Source organism: Hemibagrus wyckioides, linkage group LG16 (genome assembly GCF_019097595.1).
Source record: "Hemibagrus wyckioides isolate EC202008001 linkage group LG16, SWU_Hwy_1.0, whole genome shotgun sequence".
NCBI lineage: Eukaryota > Metazoa > Chordata > Actinopteri > Siluriformes > Bagridae > Hemibagrus > Hemibagrus wyckioides.
The window spans coordinates 2224715-2244735 of NC_080725.1; the positions used below are offsets into that span (position 1 = coordinate 2224715).

At 41.2% G+C, this 20021-nt stretch overlaps 1 protein-coding gene across 1 annotated transcript; it reads left to right on the forward strand.

The window, feature by feature from the left end:
* The first annotated feature begins 278 nt into the window (after positions 1–278).
* Positions 279–13757, forward strand: dact3a (dishevelled-binding antagonist of beta-catenin 3a). Its single transcript, XM_058411485.1, has 4 exons — positions 279–753; positions 7715–7811; positions 9774–9884; positions 12044–13757. Exons 1-4 carry the CDS (start codon positions 505–507, stop codon positions 13561–13563), a joined length of 1977 nt encoding a protein of 658 aa, XP_058267468.1. The 5' UTR covers positions 279–504; the 3' UTR covers positions 13564–13757.
* Positions 13758–20021: the final 6264 nt, after the last annotated feature.

Sequence of the window (20021 nt, forward strand, 5' to 3'; positions counted from 1 at the left end):
CATAAAACTGCCTTTCCCTCTAGCAGTGCTAATAAATATCATGGACATTTTCCAGACCTTTTGGGAGAAAAACTGGGTCATTTCAAGCGCGCCTGAATTCATCAAATCACTCCCAGAGTCCTGCTCTGGACATCTTTGCATTTTTCAGCTGTCTAATCACACAACCACCCGAAACTCGGAGAGGAGGCGGGGACAGCTCATGAATATTAATTATGCGGGAAGAATTCTGGCCAATAAGAGTGGCATATGGGTGGTATGCTAATTAGCAATTGACAGCTGCAGAAGAATCCCATGCAGTCCAGGCGTAGCTGGAGCAGAGATGGAGAATGGGGTTGGAGTTTTGGGAAGAGGGGGATTATCGTTGTGCAGCCTCGAACCGCGGGTTCTGAGCAGGGTAGAATGTTAACGCAATTCTCGCTACAGTAGGACCCTGCTTGAGTTGGAGGTTTGTTTGTTTTGTTTTTTTTTGTTCCAGGGTGTTTATTTACAAAAGCGGGTTTAAGGATGCACCGCGCCTTCTCGTTTGCCATGGCGGCGGAACGGAGCCGGTATAAGGAGAGACTGGAGGCGACTCTGGCGGGTTTGTGTGAGCTGGAGATGCTGAAGCAGCGGCAGGAGAGTCTCGTCCTCAGCGCGCTCAGTCTCGGAGACTCCGGCCAGGGCTGTGCACGCGCAGCGTGGCCACTAATCCGGCACTGCTTCCCTAGTTCTGCAAACCTGGAGCAGGAACAATCCGGATCATCAGAGCAGCAGGTAAAAGTGATTGGGTTCAGAAAAAGTTCACACTCATTTAAAGGCTACTGCATGCTAAAGGGAAGGGGGGGGGGGTCTAATTGAGCTGAATTTGTCTGAAAGTTCTTTTCTAAATGCATGAACATTTGCATCTCTTGTTTGGCCACACGCAACTGTCTAGATGAAAAAGTGCCTTCTTGAAAGTTCTTTGGCTGATAGTACCTACAAGTATATATACTATATAAAGTTTTAGGGCATCTGCGTTTACATGCACATGAATGTAATATGGAGTTGGCCCGCCCTTTGCAGCTATAACAGCTTTAGGAGTGTGTTTATGGGAATTTTTGACCATTCCTCTAGAAGCGCATTTGTGAGGTCAGGCACTGGTGTTGGACGAGAAGGTCTGGCTCACAGTCTCCACTCTAATTCATCCCAAAGGTGTTCTATGGGGTTGAGGTCAGGACTCTGTGCAGGCCAGTCAAGTTCCTCCACACCAAACTCACTCATCCATGTCTCTATGGACCTTGCTTTGGTCACTGGTGTGCAGTCATGTTGGAACAGGAAGGGGTCATCCCCAAACTGTTCCCACAAAGAGCATGAAATTGTCCAAAATGTCTTGGTATGAAGCTGAAGCATTAAGAGTTCCTTTCACTGGAACTAAGGGACCGAGTCCAAACCCTGAAAAAAAAAACACCTGAATTCAATGATTTGGAGGGGTGTCCCAAAACATTTGGCAATACCGTGTATCTAAAGCAGTTCTCCATAACACATATCATTTTTTCCCAGACATAAACAAACCGGAGAACCCAATGAGAGGAACATTACCAAAAATGACACTTTTTTTTTTATATAGGAACATCCAAACTGTGTTACTAGATACAGTTAAGTTTTATGACATTGACACCAAATCAAAGTTTAATAACAATTAAATAACATCCGTTTAAACAGCTTGATTATATTAAAGTAAATATCATGGAGTAAAAGACATGAATCAGTTGAGAAAATAAATAACATCAAGATAATTGAATACTCACAAGCCAGAAAGTAGCACACATGTCTCCTGTCAGCTCTCTAAACCATGGAAAGTGTAATTTTTATGGAAGAACTCAGACCGTGGGTGACCAGATGATGAGAGTCAGCATGTGCCACAAAACCACACAGTAACACTTTACTACTGGATCCTAACAATGCCGTCCACAAGCAAGTAATAACAGTATGTTCTGGGTGCAAATGTATAGTTTTTCATTTCAGTGAGCGATCCCGGTGTAGCAATTTTAAGATGTGGGATTTTTGTGACTGTTTTGTGGCTGCCATTTTTTTTCCTAGGCTAAATATAATCTGCAGCAAATGTTTTTCATTGCTGTGAAGCAGAACGCTGCATTTAGATGTTATTTTAATCGAAAAAGTTCGTTATCTGGAAAGTGTAATGGCACTGGATGCAACATCTACTACAGATCCCCATATCCCTCCTGCTCCTGTAGGTTTGTTATCTTTTTCCGCAGAGAAAGAGCGTCTGCAGAGGCCTAATCTCATTGTTTGAGTATGTGACAGGCTCTGGTGGAGAGAAGTGAAGTGGGGGGTCTGTGTACCAGCAAGTCACCATGTGTTTGTGTGTGTGTGAGTGTGAGTGTGTGTGTGTGTGTGTGTGTGTGTGTGTGGTGGGGGCCAGGGGGATATCAAGGCTAGTAAAGATATGCAGTAGGCCTGCTGTTCGACAAACACACTCAAACACACCAGACCAGTTTATTCTTGGCATCAGGGTGCTGACAGCAATCTGACAGCAGGCGACAGCTGGGAAAGCACCGTCCATACTGTCCGCAATCTGGGTGCGAGCATGCATTGTGCCGCAACTGTGTCTGTGTGTCACGTGCCCACTATCGGTATTCGCGCGCACCTCCGGCTGCACAGAGGTGTCTGAGAGCTGGACGGAGATTATACGTGCACGCTGTGTTCTGGTCATGAAAAATGTATTAGACTCTAGAAACTGGTCTCATCGAGGTTCAGTCAGCATGAGTCCTGGATGCGAACCTTTAGTTGTTCATTTAAGTGAACATATTTCTGATGTGGGATCTTGTGACTGTGAGGCTGGCAATTATTTCTTGAGCTAAATATCATTAGCATCAATGTTTCTCCTTGCTTTGGAGCAGAGAGCTGCTTTTAAACTTATTTTTAGTATAAACCCGATTGTCTTGTGGCAGCTTCTCCAACTTTTATCCCTGGCTAAACTCATTTAGTGGGCTCTGGAGGTTGGTATTATGGGGCCTAGGAGAGAACTGCGTTGTAGCTGTTGGCTTGCTGCTCTAATTACCACAATCAGCATCTCTGCCAGCTTAGCACTGAAGGAGCAAAAGAGCAGTTGAGAAGTGAGATTGAGGAGCAGAAGAGCAATTGACCTTTGAGACAATAAAAATGTTCAATACATTCTTGCTTGACATCTTCATCTCAGTCCTTTTCTGCCTCCAGTTATGTCCTAACCTCATGCTGTTCCCATGTTAATTTGTGTGATGAAATCATTTTGGTTAGGCTAACAGGCTTTGGGTGATTTGGTCTAAGGTCAGGGGGATGGGTGTGTAGGTATGGGGGTGTAGAGCTGTAGGCTAAGGTTACAGACGTAGTGCAGACTCCAGCCAACTCTTCCATGGATGAGTGGTGTAGATTAGTCAAATGGAGTCCGACTTTGAGTATGGAGGAGTGAAAAAGAGTTTTTGAAATGAAGAAACAAGATCCGTGCAGCTTTGCTCTCAGCAATGGAATTTGTTCATAACGTCATCTCCTCGGACATTTCAAACAACAATAATGGTGTTTGTTAAACTTCAGCTATTGGTGATTCATCAAAAATGTAAGCATTATGAACATTTTCAGCAATTGTTCATTTATCTGATTACACACCCCGTATTTCACACCAGGGAGTCTTCTGAAAATATCTTTGTTACTTGGCTTTGGCTAAACTGTTAATCAGTCAAAGATCCGCGTCCAACAGTACAACCATACATGGGTGCAGCTCTATTAAGGAATGCACAAGCAAAGATAAAAAGAAAGCCCTTATTGTCGTCGCTGTAGTCTTTGTATTTCTGTGAAATGACATCATTGGGAGAGAATCATGGGTAGAGTAGAACCACAGAGCCTTTATGTTCAGAATTCCTGCTTAGTGATTTCCTGCCGCACTAACGGAGCAGATGTGCCACCTCGCCATTGTGCCTGATGAGGACTACTTGTCACCAATTATGGCTTTTCATAGAAAATGTGGTTATAGACGTGGTCTTTTAAGACACACACACACACACACACACACCTACTGCATAGCAAGATTGCTTCATTTACTTGGATCAACACTGTTCTAGACTCATCATTCAAATACATGACATTTCTGACATGTCAAAACCCTGCCATTGTGAAGTCTAGGTAAAGAAATTTTTGGTAAGGAAGTAGGTTCTAACCAGAGCAGTATGGGGACAGCAGAGCAGTGTGGATTGGCTGAGCATGTGCTGGGGGGTGGGGGGAGTTTAAGGGGTGTGGAAGGACTCTGCAGAGAAACAAATGATCATTGAGGCAGTGGCCTCACAGGAGCCCCTTAACCACAGAGCTTAAGCCAACACTTGCATTAGCACATTTAGATGAGAACACAGCAACAGCTCTTATTTCTGCTATGATGGCAAAAAGGAAAAATAAAAAAACGGGTCATAAAAGACATTTCATATTTAATACATCACTGAACTGAACCTATGTTGGTAAGTGTTTTAGCAGATCATGGGCAAAATCGTCTGCATTGGATTGCTTTTACAGCCTTGCAGAGCATGGTATGCTAATTTAGGCAAACACTTCTAGCTACAGTACGTTGGAGCTGCAGCTGTCTGCTTCTATGTTAAGTGTTTATGTAGTGCAGAAAATTACCCAATAAACATAAAGCTGATGTCTCAAGAATCTCCTCAGTATAATCATTTAGTAGAATTAAAAACTTTAAAGGGATTCTGCTGCACTGCACAGTGTAATAAGAGAATAATAATAATAATAAGAAGAAGAAGAAGAAGAAGAAGAAGAAGAAGAAGAATGAACCTGAAGATAACTTCTGACATCTTTTTGTCCAAGTTCAATCAGCCAACTATCCACTAGTGTCTTTTGTGCAGTAAAAATTCCCTCAGTTCCTATGGGCCACATGTACTCTCTCACTCCTACGTGTCATTTTACACTTAAGCGTTGTTAATACAATGAATCAGGGTGTGTGGGTGAAGGGTGTAGTTGTTAACAGTACCACATATGCAAAAGTCTGGAATATTAAACCAGGCCTTTCTTTAATTTTCCCTGAGGGTCATTTAATTTTTTTTTCCTCCCTGTCTATCACATTGTGGTGTCATTTGCAGTCAGATATTTATGAAAGAGCAATCAGGTGACGAACTCGTTTCTGGGAGATAAAGCCGAGATGCCTTTCATAAATGGGACGTTGTGTTCTTTTCGTCTCCGGACATCTTGTAGTGTATGACTGAGAGCATTGATGGGACGCTGATTCACCCTCTTTTTCTCACTCATCTGGGAATCTGAAATCCTACTCACTCAGGATGCAGCACACACAGACACCAAACGACTTCAAAGTAATGGAAAAAGTGGCATCAGACAGAATGTATACAGACTTCACTGATTATGCGCAGTGTGTGTAGTCTGTTTCATCCCTACATTCATTTTGTAAATAATCTGCTTAATTCCTGTGGAATGTCAGCCAGAGCTTTTAGTCTTCAGCCTTACACAATAAACTACAGCGATTAATTAACATTTATAATGAAGGCATGGGCCTGTGACACCTTGTATTACAAATATCTTGTATTAGCTTATACACTGTATTGCCAAAAGTTTTGGGACGTGTGTCTTTACGTGCACATGAATGTAATATGGAGTTGTCCCACCCTTTGCAGTTATAACAGCTTCAACTCTTCTCTCCACAAGGTTTAGGAGTGTGTTTATGGGAATTTTTGACTGTTCCTCTAGAAGCACATCTGTGAGGTCAGGTACTGAGGTTGGACAAGAAGGTCTGGCTCGCAGTCTCCGCTCTAATTCATCCCAAAGGTGTTCTATGGGGTTGAGGTCAGGACTCTGTGCAGGCCAGTCAAGTTCCTCCACACCAAACTCACTCATCCATGTCTTTATGGACCTTGCTTTGGTCACTGGTGTGCAGTCATGTTGGAACAGGAAGGGGTCATCCCCAAACTGTTCCCACAAAGTTGGGAGCATGAAATTGTCCAAAATGTCTTGGTATGAAGCTGAAGCATTAAGAGTTCCTTTCACTGGAACTAAGGGGCCGAGCCCAACCCCTGAAAAACAACACCTGTACTCAATTCAACTGGAGGGGTGTCCCAAAACCTTTGGCAATATAGTGTATCTGGAAAATATTCTGTCTTGTATAGGAGAACACTTTATTTTTATTTCATGTGTAGGAGAACTCTAACATTTTATTATATCTTTTGGTAACGCTTTACCAGGGTTACATAAGAACTACATTAACCCTTAATTACAACAGACATAAACTGACAGAACCATTAGTTACTCTAGCAGGCATCAGCTGTTCTTAGACATGTCATGAGTTTATGCAGTGACACGTACAGAGCTGACTTACATCACAACATCATGACATCTGACCTTGTAGCTCAGTGTTCTGGTATGTCACAAACCGGTGATGATGGAAAAGTGAACAAAGTGTCTCCTGAACTCAGCTCATGGTGAAAAGCCTGAAACATGAAAACCTAACTGAAGGGACAGGGTGAAATTATATGGCTGTGAAAATTCTTACACTGTAACACTACATTCACACATACAGCGACTTGCGCCAGCAAACAGCCTAGAGACTGTTCATTTTCAGTGAGAGCTGACTTCCTGTGACATGAGCGACAGCAAACATTGCTGACTAGGTGAGGGCGTGACCGGCAATATGACAAAGATGTGAAAAGTTGTGTGCCCTGCGATGTTGTGTGGCACTCCGTCCAGGGTGTATCCTGCCTTGATGCCCGATGATGCCTGAGATAGGCACAGGCTCCCCGTGACCTGAGTATAGATCGGATAAGTGGTATGGACAATGAAAAAAAAAAAAATACAATAATGTCATGGTAGAGTTGTCTATTCTTTTTCTGTTCCTTCTAGGTGTAATTCTACCATATAAACTCATTAAAATGTATGACATCATCATCATTATGTGACTGACATGCGAGAAATAGTACTAAGATAAAAAGTTCCTCAAATGTCATTATATTCTCGCATGAAGGGTTTATGTAGGATCCAAATAGACTTACTATTACTTTTACTATTTTTTTTTTTTTCACAATCATATCTGACTGGAGAGATGTGCAAAAATACACCATTGTCTATTGTATTACAGGATAAGAACTGCAGATTGTATACGTTTGTATGGAAATAATCTAGACTTTAGCGAATTTTTAGTTAACTATTACTATTTCTAAGAATGCTAAACCCTTAAAGCGCTGTCCAAACAACTTTATCATTAATTTTTTACTGCAATTACTGAATAATTCACAGCGGTTCCCAAATAATAAGCTTGAGGATGAATAACTGAATAATAATCAGGGATGTGAAGGCGTTCGCCTGCTGTTATATTTCCCTCTTGTATGCTGGCCAGAGCTTAACAAAGCTACAGTATTATAACAGCTCTGCCAGCACTTTGTGCACAAGATACAGAAAATTATGCTGAATAACAAGTGAAATCTTTCGAGCACTTATTAAGCAGCCAATAAATACAGGCATGAATGTTTTTTCAGCACGCTAGATTGAATCCACACATTATTGCAACTCCATTCCCTCCCTGATGAGCCAGCCAGCATTTGGAAGTTGCTGTGCTGTTCATGAAAGTTTCACAAACCCAAGGTTCAGCATGTAATAAGTTTTTACTGTAAGTTGGAAATGTTTAAATGTATAGTAGCTCTATGTGAGTGACTTCTCAAACAATTCATGTTCTCATGGTGTGTGTGTGTTTGTGTGTGTGTAGGGTTTGATGGCAGTTCTTCAGCAGCAGGTAGGAGAACTGAGAGTGGATACAGAGACCAGCTCATTGGAGCATCTCACAGACACAGGACCAAGTTCAGGTATATCTCAACTCACTGATCTGTAACTCAGCCACATAAATGTGTGACACCGCTATACCTCTACATGCATTCCTTCCATAAAAGAAACTAGGATATTCTTTCAGTGAATCTGTTTGCATGATTCAAAAGAAATCAATTTAAATATGGATCAGCAATCCAAAGAAGATAGGAGAAGAGGACAGGAGAAGGAAACCATGAGACCTTGCATTGGAATGTGGGCAAAAAAAGGCTAAACTTTCTGTCTGACATCAAGCCCACATCTCAGCTCACTCATCTCAGCACTCCATGGCTCAGATAGAGCTGGTGTAGTCTCGTGTAGCCAGACTTTCAGACTGACAGCAGAAGGTCTAGACTGCATAGCGGCTTTTTTCGGCCATGGACCGCCTAAGATGCCGTTTGAGTGACAAGTAAAGCAACCAATCACAGTTTGTTTTATTTATCGTCATGGAAATGTAAAGTCGATGTCCCTATGAAAACAGACCGCTATGCCACACCACGCTAGGCAATCTGTTTTGTTTTGTTTAATGGATCATGAACACTTTGACATGACTTTACGTGATGTGGAGAGCTGTTCTCGCCCACTCCTGAAGGAATTCCTCCCATAGTTATGCTGTCCTTTGAAACAAAACTAAATTTTTTAAAATAAAAAAACCCTTGTTCTATGTCTTAGTAAATGTCATTGTGAGCAGTGATGTGTTAAAGAGCATTTCAGAGCTGCAGGTTGTGCATCACACTCCAATCCTTCTCAACTAATATAAATTCAGAAAACATGCCAGGTCAGAAAGACCGATCCTGACTCATTTTTGTAAGATACTGAGAAAGGAGGATCATGGAGTAAAAAAAATAAAACACACTTAACATCCACCATCCATTAATAAGATATAAGGAGAATAGGCATCCTGCTTCTCAGATTCCTTCTTTGACTCTTGTTGTTAAAGGTGGAGTTAAAACAGCAGTGAAGCTGGAATTAAATTTGTAGCCAGTGTAGGGTTGGTAATTGAAGTATGGGTTGATTTTAGTCTTAGGGTTGCATGAGATTAGAGTTTCCTAATACATCGATCAGGTATAACATTATGAACACTGACAGGTGAAGTGAATAAGACTGATGATCTCCTCATCATGGCCCCTGTTAGTGGGTGGGATATATTAGGCAGCAAGTCAACATTTTGTCCTCAAAGTTGATGTTAGAAGCAGGAAAAATGGACAAGTGTAAGGATTTGAGCGAGTTTGATGAAGGACCAAATTGTGATGGCTAGACCACTGGATCAGAGCGTCTCCAGAACTGCAGCTCTTGTGGGGTGTTCCCGGTCTGCAGTGGTCAGTATCTATCAAAAGTGGTCCAAGGAAGGAACGGTGGTGAACCTGTGACAGGGTCATGGGTGGTCAAGGCTCACTGATGCACATGGGGAGAGAAGGCTGGACTGTGTGATCCAATCCACTACTGTTGATCAAATTGCTGAAGAAGTTAATGCTGGTTCTGATAGAAAGGTGTCAGAATACACAGTGCAGGACGGGTCAGGGCTGTTTTGGCAGCACCAACACAATATTAGGCAGATGGTCATAATGTTATGCCTGATCATAATGTTATGCCTGTGAGAGAGAACTCATTAATAACCATTGTTTCCATTATAGTCGGATGTTGTTTTCATTAAGGTCAGGATTAACCTAGGTTCATCAACATAAAAAAGCAATATATTGCCAAATACTCTTCACCGTGAACATTTTGCTCAGAATGACTTATTCTACTAAATGTTTTGCATTTCAGTTATATAACCATACTGTTCTGTTTAAAGCTAGCCCGTGGCTCTGCTATATAAAACACATTCCCTCACAAAGTGGTTCTACTCATGCTGTTTGCACCGCAGGGACATTCTTCTAACACACAGTATATCAAGACTGTATCAAACCTCTTAGAGATTTATATATCCGTTAGTCTGACTCAGAGTTTGTGTATTTGGCCAGGTTTCTGTGAGCAGAGAGAGAGTCAGTCTCCTCTGGACTCGGGTGACCTCTCTTCCAGGACCTCATTCCCAATTCAATCACCTAGTTCCAGTGAAAGACTTAAATCTACAGGTAAGTAGCTTGTCCTTCACTTTCACATTTATGTCTCAATAAAAATCATTTCAGATTAATCAGGATTAAAATGCCTCACGGTAAGCCATTTAACCGATGATGAACTTAGGGTTGCGAAATTCCGCGAATTTTCAAGCCTGGAAACTTTCCATGGGAATAAACGAGAATTAATGGGAATATATGAGAATAAACTGGGAATTTGCAAAATTGCAGGTTGGTCTATAACAAGGAATTAAAATGTAGTTGAAAAAAAACATCTTGCAGCATAATCTTGGTTAAAACAACCAGATAAAACAACCCTGTGTATTCCTCAATCACATGCACACAGCACTGTAGGGCTACAGTCTTTCATTTTACAGCAAACAGAAGGAAATATGTTATTTCTTACATTCAACATGTATGTTTTTGTGTTGTTCAATGAAAGAATGAATTAAAGTTCTACTTACAATTAAATCAAAGGCAAAAATCTCATTTATGCATTAGCATCTCAGTGTTTGCTTGCATGTCAGCTTATGACCAAACAAAATGTTTATATTTATGTTTGTATATAGTTTATATAAATTTCCCCAAATTTCTAAATAATTTAAATAAATTCCCATTAATTCCAATAAATTCCTGTTAAGTTTCCAACTTGGAATATTTCCAAAATTCCCGAGATGAAGTTCCCGTGGAAATTTACCGGAAATTTTCTGCCCCTTTGCAACCCTAGATGAACTGACCTTTCTTTTTTTTAATTTTACGTTAGCCTCACTGCACTTAAGGGGTTAACCTTGCAACATCCTATAATTACATCAGTCGAAATGTCCTGCAGGCACGAACAGACCTCCCGTTCAGTCATGAGATTTGCTGTGAACAGACCTCACTGTGTGCATGCAGACCTCGGACACAGACAGATAGGCAGTCTATGCAGCACACGCCGTGCATACATGCACATAGTTTATGGGTTTGCTTTGTCAAGCGTTGCATTTTTGACATTATCTCCCAAATTAGTCACAGTCAACTGCAGTAGCGGGTCTGTCCTCAGTTTCATGTCCCACATATTCATTAATTTAACTAACACCAGTCAACACAACTAGCACACTCAGTTGAATATGACATGCAGAATGTATCTAAAATCTAAACTACTACTTCGCTTCACTTAGCTGTAATAGTGCACTGATACAGTGTATTTTATAGTCTAGTATGTCTTACAGACATGGGATACTATAATGTCTCTTAATTGTATGATGCTGTCACGGTAAGGATTGTTCAGAGGTGATGAAATAAACAGTAATAATAGTTGCACTGATTAGTGGGAACAGTTATTAACAAACACACACACACACACCAGCATTAATTCACATTATGTGTATGTTTAGAAAAATACTTTTTATGAACAATTATATATATATGTATATATATATATGTATATATTCTCTAACTTTATGAGCAGAAGTATAAGCTTGTGTATATTTTTAGAAGAGAATATAATTTAAGGAGAGCTTTAATAGAGCTTTTATTTTCTAGTCTTGTCAAAAATGGTTAGACGTTAGATAAATCACATAAACACAGTTACATAAACAGTGCTGTACATCCAAACATATGCAATAACCCATGAGATGTTTATGTCTAAAACAGGCCAGCACTCAATCTTAGCAGCTAAATAATTCTGTTTCACTCACACCAAAACCACACATACATCCTCTGCCTCTGGGGTTCGTTCCTGGCCTCAGATATTTTTTTCATCCAAGACAGTTGCACTGGCTTAATGTTTATTGGATTAAATGTCAACTAATCAAAATATTACATACTCTACACTGACTTTTTTGGTAGTATGCTAAATGTAGGTTTCCTCTGCATGTTGAATATTATTTAATGAATTATGACAGCTCAAACAATTAGATTTTTTGAATTAAAAGGATAAAGGTATTAATAATATTATTAGTTAATAGTAACAGCAATAACATATATTAACATCTGCATGTCAGTCAGTCAGATGTAAATTAAATATAATACCATATTGGAAAGTGGTTTCTATGGCTGATGGTGAAAATAACATAAGCTTGATGGAACAGGAACTTTACAAATGTAAAAATAATTGAAATGTACGAATATTCAGATATGGCTGTAAATCAAACCTGGTTTAGATGGTTTTGCTCTAACTTGGGCTTTCTTTATAGGAGATATGTTTGTGACCGGTCGTGATGGACTACCGGACTGTGGGGGCTCTGCAGGTCGATCTCCGGTTCCACGCTCGCTCTCAGGCCCCCAGCCACCTCTGATGGGCCTATCAAAGAGAGGTGGAGAGGGAGAGCGCTGGCTTTGGCCCGAAAGTAATGGAGCGGGAGATGAAGATGAGCCCACTGCAGAGGACTACCATCAGGCTCAGCATGTGGAGACCTACATACTGGGTCTGATCCAGCGACGTCTTCTGGTTGCAAGGCAGTGCAAACCTCGCACCAACATGAGTCCTGAGGCCAAAGGAGTAATGAGGCAAAGTAGTCTTTGCCGCAAGGAACCTGTCTTCATTCCTGATCACTGCAAGGTCTCTTCAAGCCCAGAGAGACCAACATGGGGCACATATAGCCTTGAAGAGGAGCGGCTTAGGGGCTTTTCCCCTGGAGAGCACCTCCCTGCTCACTATCCAAGGCTTGAGGAGCAGATCCCTGCTCATTTCTCAAGACCTGAGGAGCAGCACTCTTCCCATTATCCCAGACCTGAGGAGAAGCTGTCTGCAAATTATCCTAGGCCTGCACCGCCAGGAATTCACTCCACATCTATGGATTTCCCCTCTGGAGATTTGGACCCCAGCAGTAGTGAAGCAGACTCACCCCAGCATTACCAGCTCCCACACTCACCATCTTCAGAGGAACAGTTAGTCAATGCACAATACATCCCTGCACAGCCATGCCAGGCACCAATGAGAGCCAAAACATCTCGTGCCCATGCAGCCCCAAAAGCCGGCCGTGGTGGTGGCACTTACTCACCTGAAAGACCACAGCCGAAGCCACGGGCCATGCCCAAGAAGTGCCGTTTTAGTGAAGAAAGGACAGCTGTTAAGAAACCTGGACGAAAAGCGTGTCGCTCACAGTCAGAGAACAGCCTTTTGGGCCAAAAGGGTGTCCCTGAGCGAAAGTACAGTACAGTGGAGCGAGACACAGGCCGCAATAACCAGTCCAAATCCCGACGCCAGCAGGGCAGCCTTGGGCACCGCCGCTGGCGTTCTACATTAGAGCTCAGCCAGGACGAAGCCGAACCCACACCGGAGCGAGAGGTCAGGCGCACCCGTAGGTCTAGACCTGCTGCACCGACCTATGTCTACAGCCAGACTCCTCAGCACCTTCATTCACATCATCCACACCACTTTCCTCATCCTCACCTTCACTCAGACTACCCACTGCAAACTTCAGTGTGCCATCCAGAGGGGGGCTACAAGCACTCAGGCCCTGTAGAGTGGGAGTCCAGTCTGAGTGAAGGGGAGTCCCCTGGCTCCAGTTCAATGTCTAGTGACTCTGACGAGAGTGGAGGACTGGTGTGGCCTCAGCAACTTGCCCCACCACTGGCTCCTCCTTCACCCCCCACTCCTTCTGGGGCACCCTTGCAGTCCAAAGCCTTGGTAAAGATTAAAGCCTCACATGCTCTCAAGAAGAAGATCCTTCGTTTCAGAACTGGTTCCCTTAAAGTCATGACCACCGTTTGAGCTGGTTTAAGCATCTGTGAAGGTCTTCGCTGTTTTGGGACAGTGCAGAAAGGTCTGAACTCAAGCTACCTGCCTCAGATTATGATGAATCTGAGACTAAAACCACCTTGTACATATTTGTGTATGTGATAAAGGTGCTTGTATTTATGATTGTACTCTGTAAATAAAAATCTGGGACCGTGCCTTTGTGGTTTTAGAGACAATGGTTTGAACACCAACATACAGTCAAACAATCATGGGTAGAATATAGTTTCAGTGACAGCTATCCACATTAAAGCAGTAAAAGAAAAATATTTTAACTCCTCCACACTGAGAAAGAGACAAGGAAGGATCAGTGATCTGTGATGAGAAAAATAGAAACTCTAATAGTCTGCTCTCCCCAGACAGATGCAGACAAAGAAACATGCCAAGCATAATACAGACAACTCACAGGAAGACACACAAGCTCATGTTCAGCACAGTGTTACACTCCCACAATAGGAAGCCAGAGGCAAAGCCTGGAGAAGATGGAAGTGTATGCACTAATGTCATTTATGTCTGCAGCATTCCACAATAATTTTAATTCAACATGACCTAGGAAATTTGTTTATTTGTAGGACATAGTGATGTGGGTGTTCCACCATGGCCAGTGTGAGGAAGTTAACTGCTGCAGCTTTACACACAGGCCACCCAAGTTTATGTCTTTAGGCATAGGCAAAGGGGTAGATGTTCTCAAGAAGGTCCTAGTTTGGCAAGCTACCGATGTGCACCTCCATTTTCAGCCAAAAACACTTACACATGAACACCAATGAGACAGTTAACTCCAGCTGCGCTGTTATTAATCTCTCAGAATTTTGTGACATTTCCTTCACTGGGGGCATGTTACCTAAGATGTGTGAAGCATTGAGAGATCTTGCAAATTGTTTTTGCAATTGAGATTACCAGTATGTACCCAGGTAGAACTTAGAGGGTCCACCAGACTGCCTAGGTAATAAGAAAGGACAAAGTCACGGTCCAGTCACAAATAGACCAGGTAGTCAAGATTGAATTGCTGATACTAGATATCATTATTATCATAATTTCTGCCATCACACCACTAGCCAATCACAAACCTCTGTTAGCACAAGTATTCAGAAGTGCAAGTGTACATGACAAGCAGTTTGAAAAGATTTCTCCTTTTTCTTATTTGTCTGTTGGAGGAACTTGTAGGGGTCACCCTCCTAGTTCGGAAGCAGCTGATGAGACTCAACTAGTAGGTAAAATTTGCCAGTGGTAGCGATGAATAAAAAATTGTGAGGATTATAGTGGTGAACAACACATCATCAAATCATGATGATTAGGAAAATGTTTTTAGTTCTCAAGGAACAAAAACTCAAGTGCAAGGATGGATAAGAGAGAAAAGGTAAGTTGTACTTGAAAGGAAACACTTGTATGCCCATTTTTGGAACTAGAGACTTTAGACTCTGATAGGATCTGACTGTATCACAAAATTCCTGCTGTGGTCATGAACACAATTTCCTGATGTTGGCAAGACTAATATCCTGAACTATTAACAAACCAGTTTTCCCTAAAGGGATGGCTAATATATACTACAGTAAGTGGGACCCACTAGCTGACAACCAAAAGGACAATGCAATGTAGAGATGTTAAGGTGCTATTGTTGGTCATTGCTGATACAGACAAAAACATCATATCTTTTCTCATCCAAGCCTGCTTCAATATGAATAAACTCTGGGAAGAAAGAAGCTTTGTGCCCGCTTCTCTATATTTCTAAAACCCACTCTTTCTCCCTTTCCCCCATCTGGACGTGGTTAAAGAGGCTCCCTTCAAGGCCAAGAACCTGGAGAATTTCCTGTAAAAGGGGGAGGAGCAGAGTGGGAGGAAAACGAAGACAGAAACAAGAAATTAAAACAGCCAGAAAAAGAGAGGAAAAGGAGACTTTTAGCAAGACAGTCCTTAGTCCACATCTGGTCTATATTAGAAGGAAGAAAGGGGGGTGGGGATGGCCTATGATCAGAAACGGGAGAAGGATAAGGGAGGGACTGAATAGAAAAAGAACTACATTGTCGGTGCTTTGTTCAAGTAGGACTGCCATATTTCTTTTGCTCCTCTCTCTCTCTCTCTCTCTCTCTCTTTTACACTCTGTGTGAATATGCACATTGGTGAGACTGTCCAGAACTTCTCAGAAAGTTGACTCACTGTACCCTGACTGTCTGTATACCTCCTTGTTTTCTCTCGTCATCTCTTAACTTCTCCTTTTGCTACAAAGTCTTTGTTACAAATATATAAGCACAGACACACACACACACACACTCCCTAACTTTACTCATCTCATCTGAAGACCATTTACAGTTCTGGACTTATGTTTGAAACTGGTTGGCTCTGTATGCATACCAAAGTCTGGGAGTGGGGCCAAGCAGAGCAGTGAAGGAAAGAGGGGGCAGAAAAAGAGACAGAGTAAGAGACAAAGTGGGGTCTCTGGGACAAGTTACTTTTTAGACAGCTGCACCATGTCCACCAGTCCAGACCTGTTCCCAGCCCCCAAAGCTGGAAGCAAAGGACACAACAGGACAAACTTTGACTGACAGTGGTCCTGCTCTGTGTAAGTCTGAGTATATCTGACAACTTGACTACTAAATATCCCACAGGTAGGCAGACCTCAAATTTGATTGGACATGATTCTAAGGCCTACAGAGCTGACAGTGTTTAATGCATTTTACACCGACATTTTTATGAATAGTACTGAGAAATGCTGGATCTTATAAGCTTATCAAGTGTTGTTGCTGGATTCTCAACACCTCCCATGATCCCATCTCCCATGGAACCTTTTTTTACATTCAGATTAGGTATACCATGAAGAATACAGGAACCTTCTTCCCCTTTCTTTATAAGCTCCAGCTGTATTTCTCTCTCTATTTCTCTCTTTATCTCCAGCAGATTTAGTTCATCCTGACTCACATGCTGGAAGGGACAAAATGTTTGATAGCTCCTTGTGCTCATCATCGGGCTGCAGTAAGACTGTGCTGGTTGTGTCTAACTGATCAATTGATTTTATTGCGCCCCCTTGTGACTGAAATAATAAATTGACATTTTTATTTCTGTACCCTTTTCATAGCAAAATTGCTTTGTAAAAGAAGAGAATACATGATGCAGGCAGTATTTGAGGGCTGAATGTCACAAGTAGGATATAATCATCCATACCGGTTGTGTCCCCTTGTATGTAGGCAGTCAGAAATATATTGCTTCGATAAGAAGCAACAGGAAGGATATTGTGTCTTAAATAAAATCTGCCTTTCGATATGCTAACATATTTTAGGATCAAAGCAAATAGAGTAAAGGGGAATCAGGAGAATATTCTAGATACTCAGTAAGGAAAATATTAAGAAAAAGATAGCATGTTGTGTTATAAATGTACAAAATGTGTTATTTTCTGTTTTAGATAAAAAAGAGTATACATGTATATAAAGTAGCTCTTGTGAAAATTGAGTCATTTTGCTGCATACAGTTAGTGTTTTCTATTCCTGGTCCAAGAGTACTCCTGCACATTTTCCCTGTTTTTAACTAACCAAGAGAACCAATCAGCTACTTACACAACTTGAGTCAGACTTGGTGAGTTAGAGTAAAGCAAACATTAAAATGTGCCAAGGTTGAGAAACTCAAATGTACACACACTTACAAATTAGTATTAACTGGAAATCTATAATAAACTCCTTAGTCTGCTGGATAAAAAAGCATCTCCATTATCCTCTGCCATTCAGGGATATACTCAATATAAAGTGCAGTCTGCTATGTTACATAATCATACTGTCTGAATATTTCTATTTTCAAAGAGGCAAGCCTTTTAAATATACACTGACCAGGCATAACATTATGACCACCTGCCTAATATTGTGTTGGTCCCCATTTTTCTGCCAAAACAGCCCTGACCCTTCATGTACTGTGTATTCTGACCCCTTTCTATCAGAACCAGAATTAACTTCTTCAGCAATTTGAGCAACAGTAGCTCGTCTGTTGGATCGGATCACACGGGCCAGCCTTCGCTCCCCATGTCCGTCAATGAGCCTTGACCGCCCATGACCCTGTCACCGGTTCACTACTGTTCCTTCCTTGGACCACTTTTGGACCACTGCAGACCAGGAACACCCCACAAGAGCTGCAGTTTTGGAGATGCTCTGATCCAGTGGTCTAGCCATCACAATTTGGCCCTTCATCAAACTCGCTCAAATCCTTACACTTTTTCCTGCTTCTAACATCAACTCTGAGGACAAAATATTCACTTGCTTTCTAATATATCCCACCCACTAACAGGTGCCATGATGAGGAGATACTCAGTCTTATTCACTTCACCTCTCACTGCTCACAATGTTATGGCTGATCGATGTATACTCACTTTCCTCTAGTCTATACATTGTAAAATCTATGAATTTAGCACTAATCATGTCTATAAGTATTTGAATAGTGAGAACAGTTTTTCTAATTTCACTTCAGCCATAACGAATCTGAATTGAATCGATCATGATGTGATTAAAGAGGTTTAACAAAAATATTATATTAACAGTCAGGCTCAAATCTAATTGAGCAAACAAACATATTTCTAAATATTTTTTAGAGCTTGGATGTAAATACTTTGCAGTCAGTGAATGCCTGAAGTCTATAGACACTTTCTATTTTGTATTCATTAAAACAACACGGAAGTAGTCTTCTTCCATTTTGTCTTTATTCTCAATTAGGTTGAGGTCTGGTGACTGAATATTCCCTTTCTTTGCCTTAAGAAGCTCTCGGGTTGCTTACGTAGTTTGTTTTGGGTCATTATCCATCTCTAGTGTGAAATGCTGTCCTGTCAGTTTTGCAGTATTTATCTGAATCTGAGCAGAAAGTACATCTCTATACATTTCAGAATTCTAGCAGCAGTCAAAAAACTCCAGTGACCCAGTTTTTTTTTTTTTTTTTTTTAATACATCTGATACGTACACATGCCATAACAATTCCTCCACCATGTTTGACAGATGATGTGTTATGCTTTGGATCATGAGCCCTTTCTTTCATTCTCCATGCTCCCTTTTTCTCATAATTCTGGTACTCTTGGTTTCATCTGTCCAATGAATCTTGTTCTAGAAGGCTAGGCTTTTTAAGATGTTTCCTAGTAAAGGCTAATTTGGTCTTTCTGTCCTTGAGTGTTAGCGGTGGTTTGCATCTTGAGGTAAATCCTCTGTATTTAAATTCATGAAGGTGTCTCGTGATTGTAGACTTGGACATTGATACGCCTACCTCCTTGAGAGTGTTCTTGACTTGGCTGGATGTTTTTGGAGTTTCTTAAAATGAAGAACTACACAGGTAACAGAAAGGCCTAGAAGAACATGGAAGAAAACTAACGTGGATGATTGCAGAATACTTTATGTAGCGGGAAAAAATCCATGTTCTTCTAGGCCTTTTGGTTACCTGTGTAGTACTTCATTTTAAGAAACTCCAAAGTCTGCTATCTCTTTAATAAGTCTATTTTTTTAGCCTAATGATGGACTTCACTTGCATCAACTCCTCTTTGAACTGTATGATCAGAGTTTTGAGTTGATTCCAGAGCTTTATTCTCCTTAATTTATCATGTAATAATGATTAAACATGCTACACCTGTCCATAAAACTGCTTATCAGTCACTTGTCCAAATACTTGAGCCTAGAGACTATATATGTGAAGCAATCACATTTCAAATCCACTGTGGTGAAATACAGAGACAAATAATTGCAGAAAAAAGTTCAAATACTCCAAATACTTATTGACCAGATTCTATTTCTCCCCAAATAACATGATACAGTGTGATATATGGAGCCTTTCATGAAAAGTCCAGAACCTAGAGAACATTTTTTGACCTTTAATCCGATAAATTAATGATGCCAATGTTGATAGACAAGTCAGTTGAGGTAATTTCTCCTTAAATGAAGGCTTCTAAATGTCCAAAAAAATATATCAGCATTGGAGTATCTGATACAATTCCAGTTCCACTGCCTATTAAATACACTTTTGTAGAAGCATTCGGTGACTCTTACACTCTTACACTTACATCTCCCTCCTCTGTCCGATGTAGATAAGACGGTGGTTTGAGGGATTCACTGTTTCTGGAAAGTGGCATTTCTTCTCCTCTATCTAGAGCAACATCTCTAGCAGCCTCTGAAGTTATTTTCCTTACCTTTTCTACTTCTGTGGTCAGATGTGTAGGCTCCACTCTAGAGGGCAGACATTCTCCTTGCTCCTTCAGCTGCATAGCCTCAGTTTTCTGATGAATCCTGAGTGATCAGGAGGTACTGCAATGAGATGATTCAGAAGGATCTCCAAAGTAAGACGACCCTGCTGATTTACTGTTTACACTATGATTAGTTACTATTGATTTGAAATAGTGGGATTACTGGCATTATTCTATATTTCTGTACTTTTCTTCCTCACATATGAGAGCACTCATTTACATATCATAGCAGTGTTGTGTAGGC

Excerpts from the sequence above, each read along its gene's own strand:
- dact3a (XM_058411485.1), top strand. The coding sequence starts at position 505 with ATGCACCGCGCCTTCTCGTTTGCCATGGCGGCGGAACGGAGCCGGTAT. Across the intron at positions 754-7,714 it reads CCGGATCATCAGAGCAGCAG|GGTTTGATGGCAGTTCTTCA; the intron begins GTAAAAGTGATT and ends GTGTGTGTGTAG. Across the intron at positions 7,812-9,773 it reads AGACACAGGACCAAGTTCAG|GTTTCTGTGAGCAGAGAGAG; the intron begins GTATATCTCAAC and ends GTATTTGGCCAG.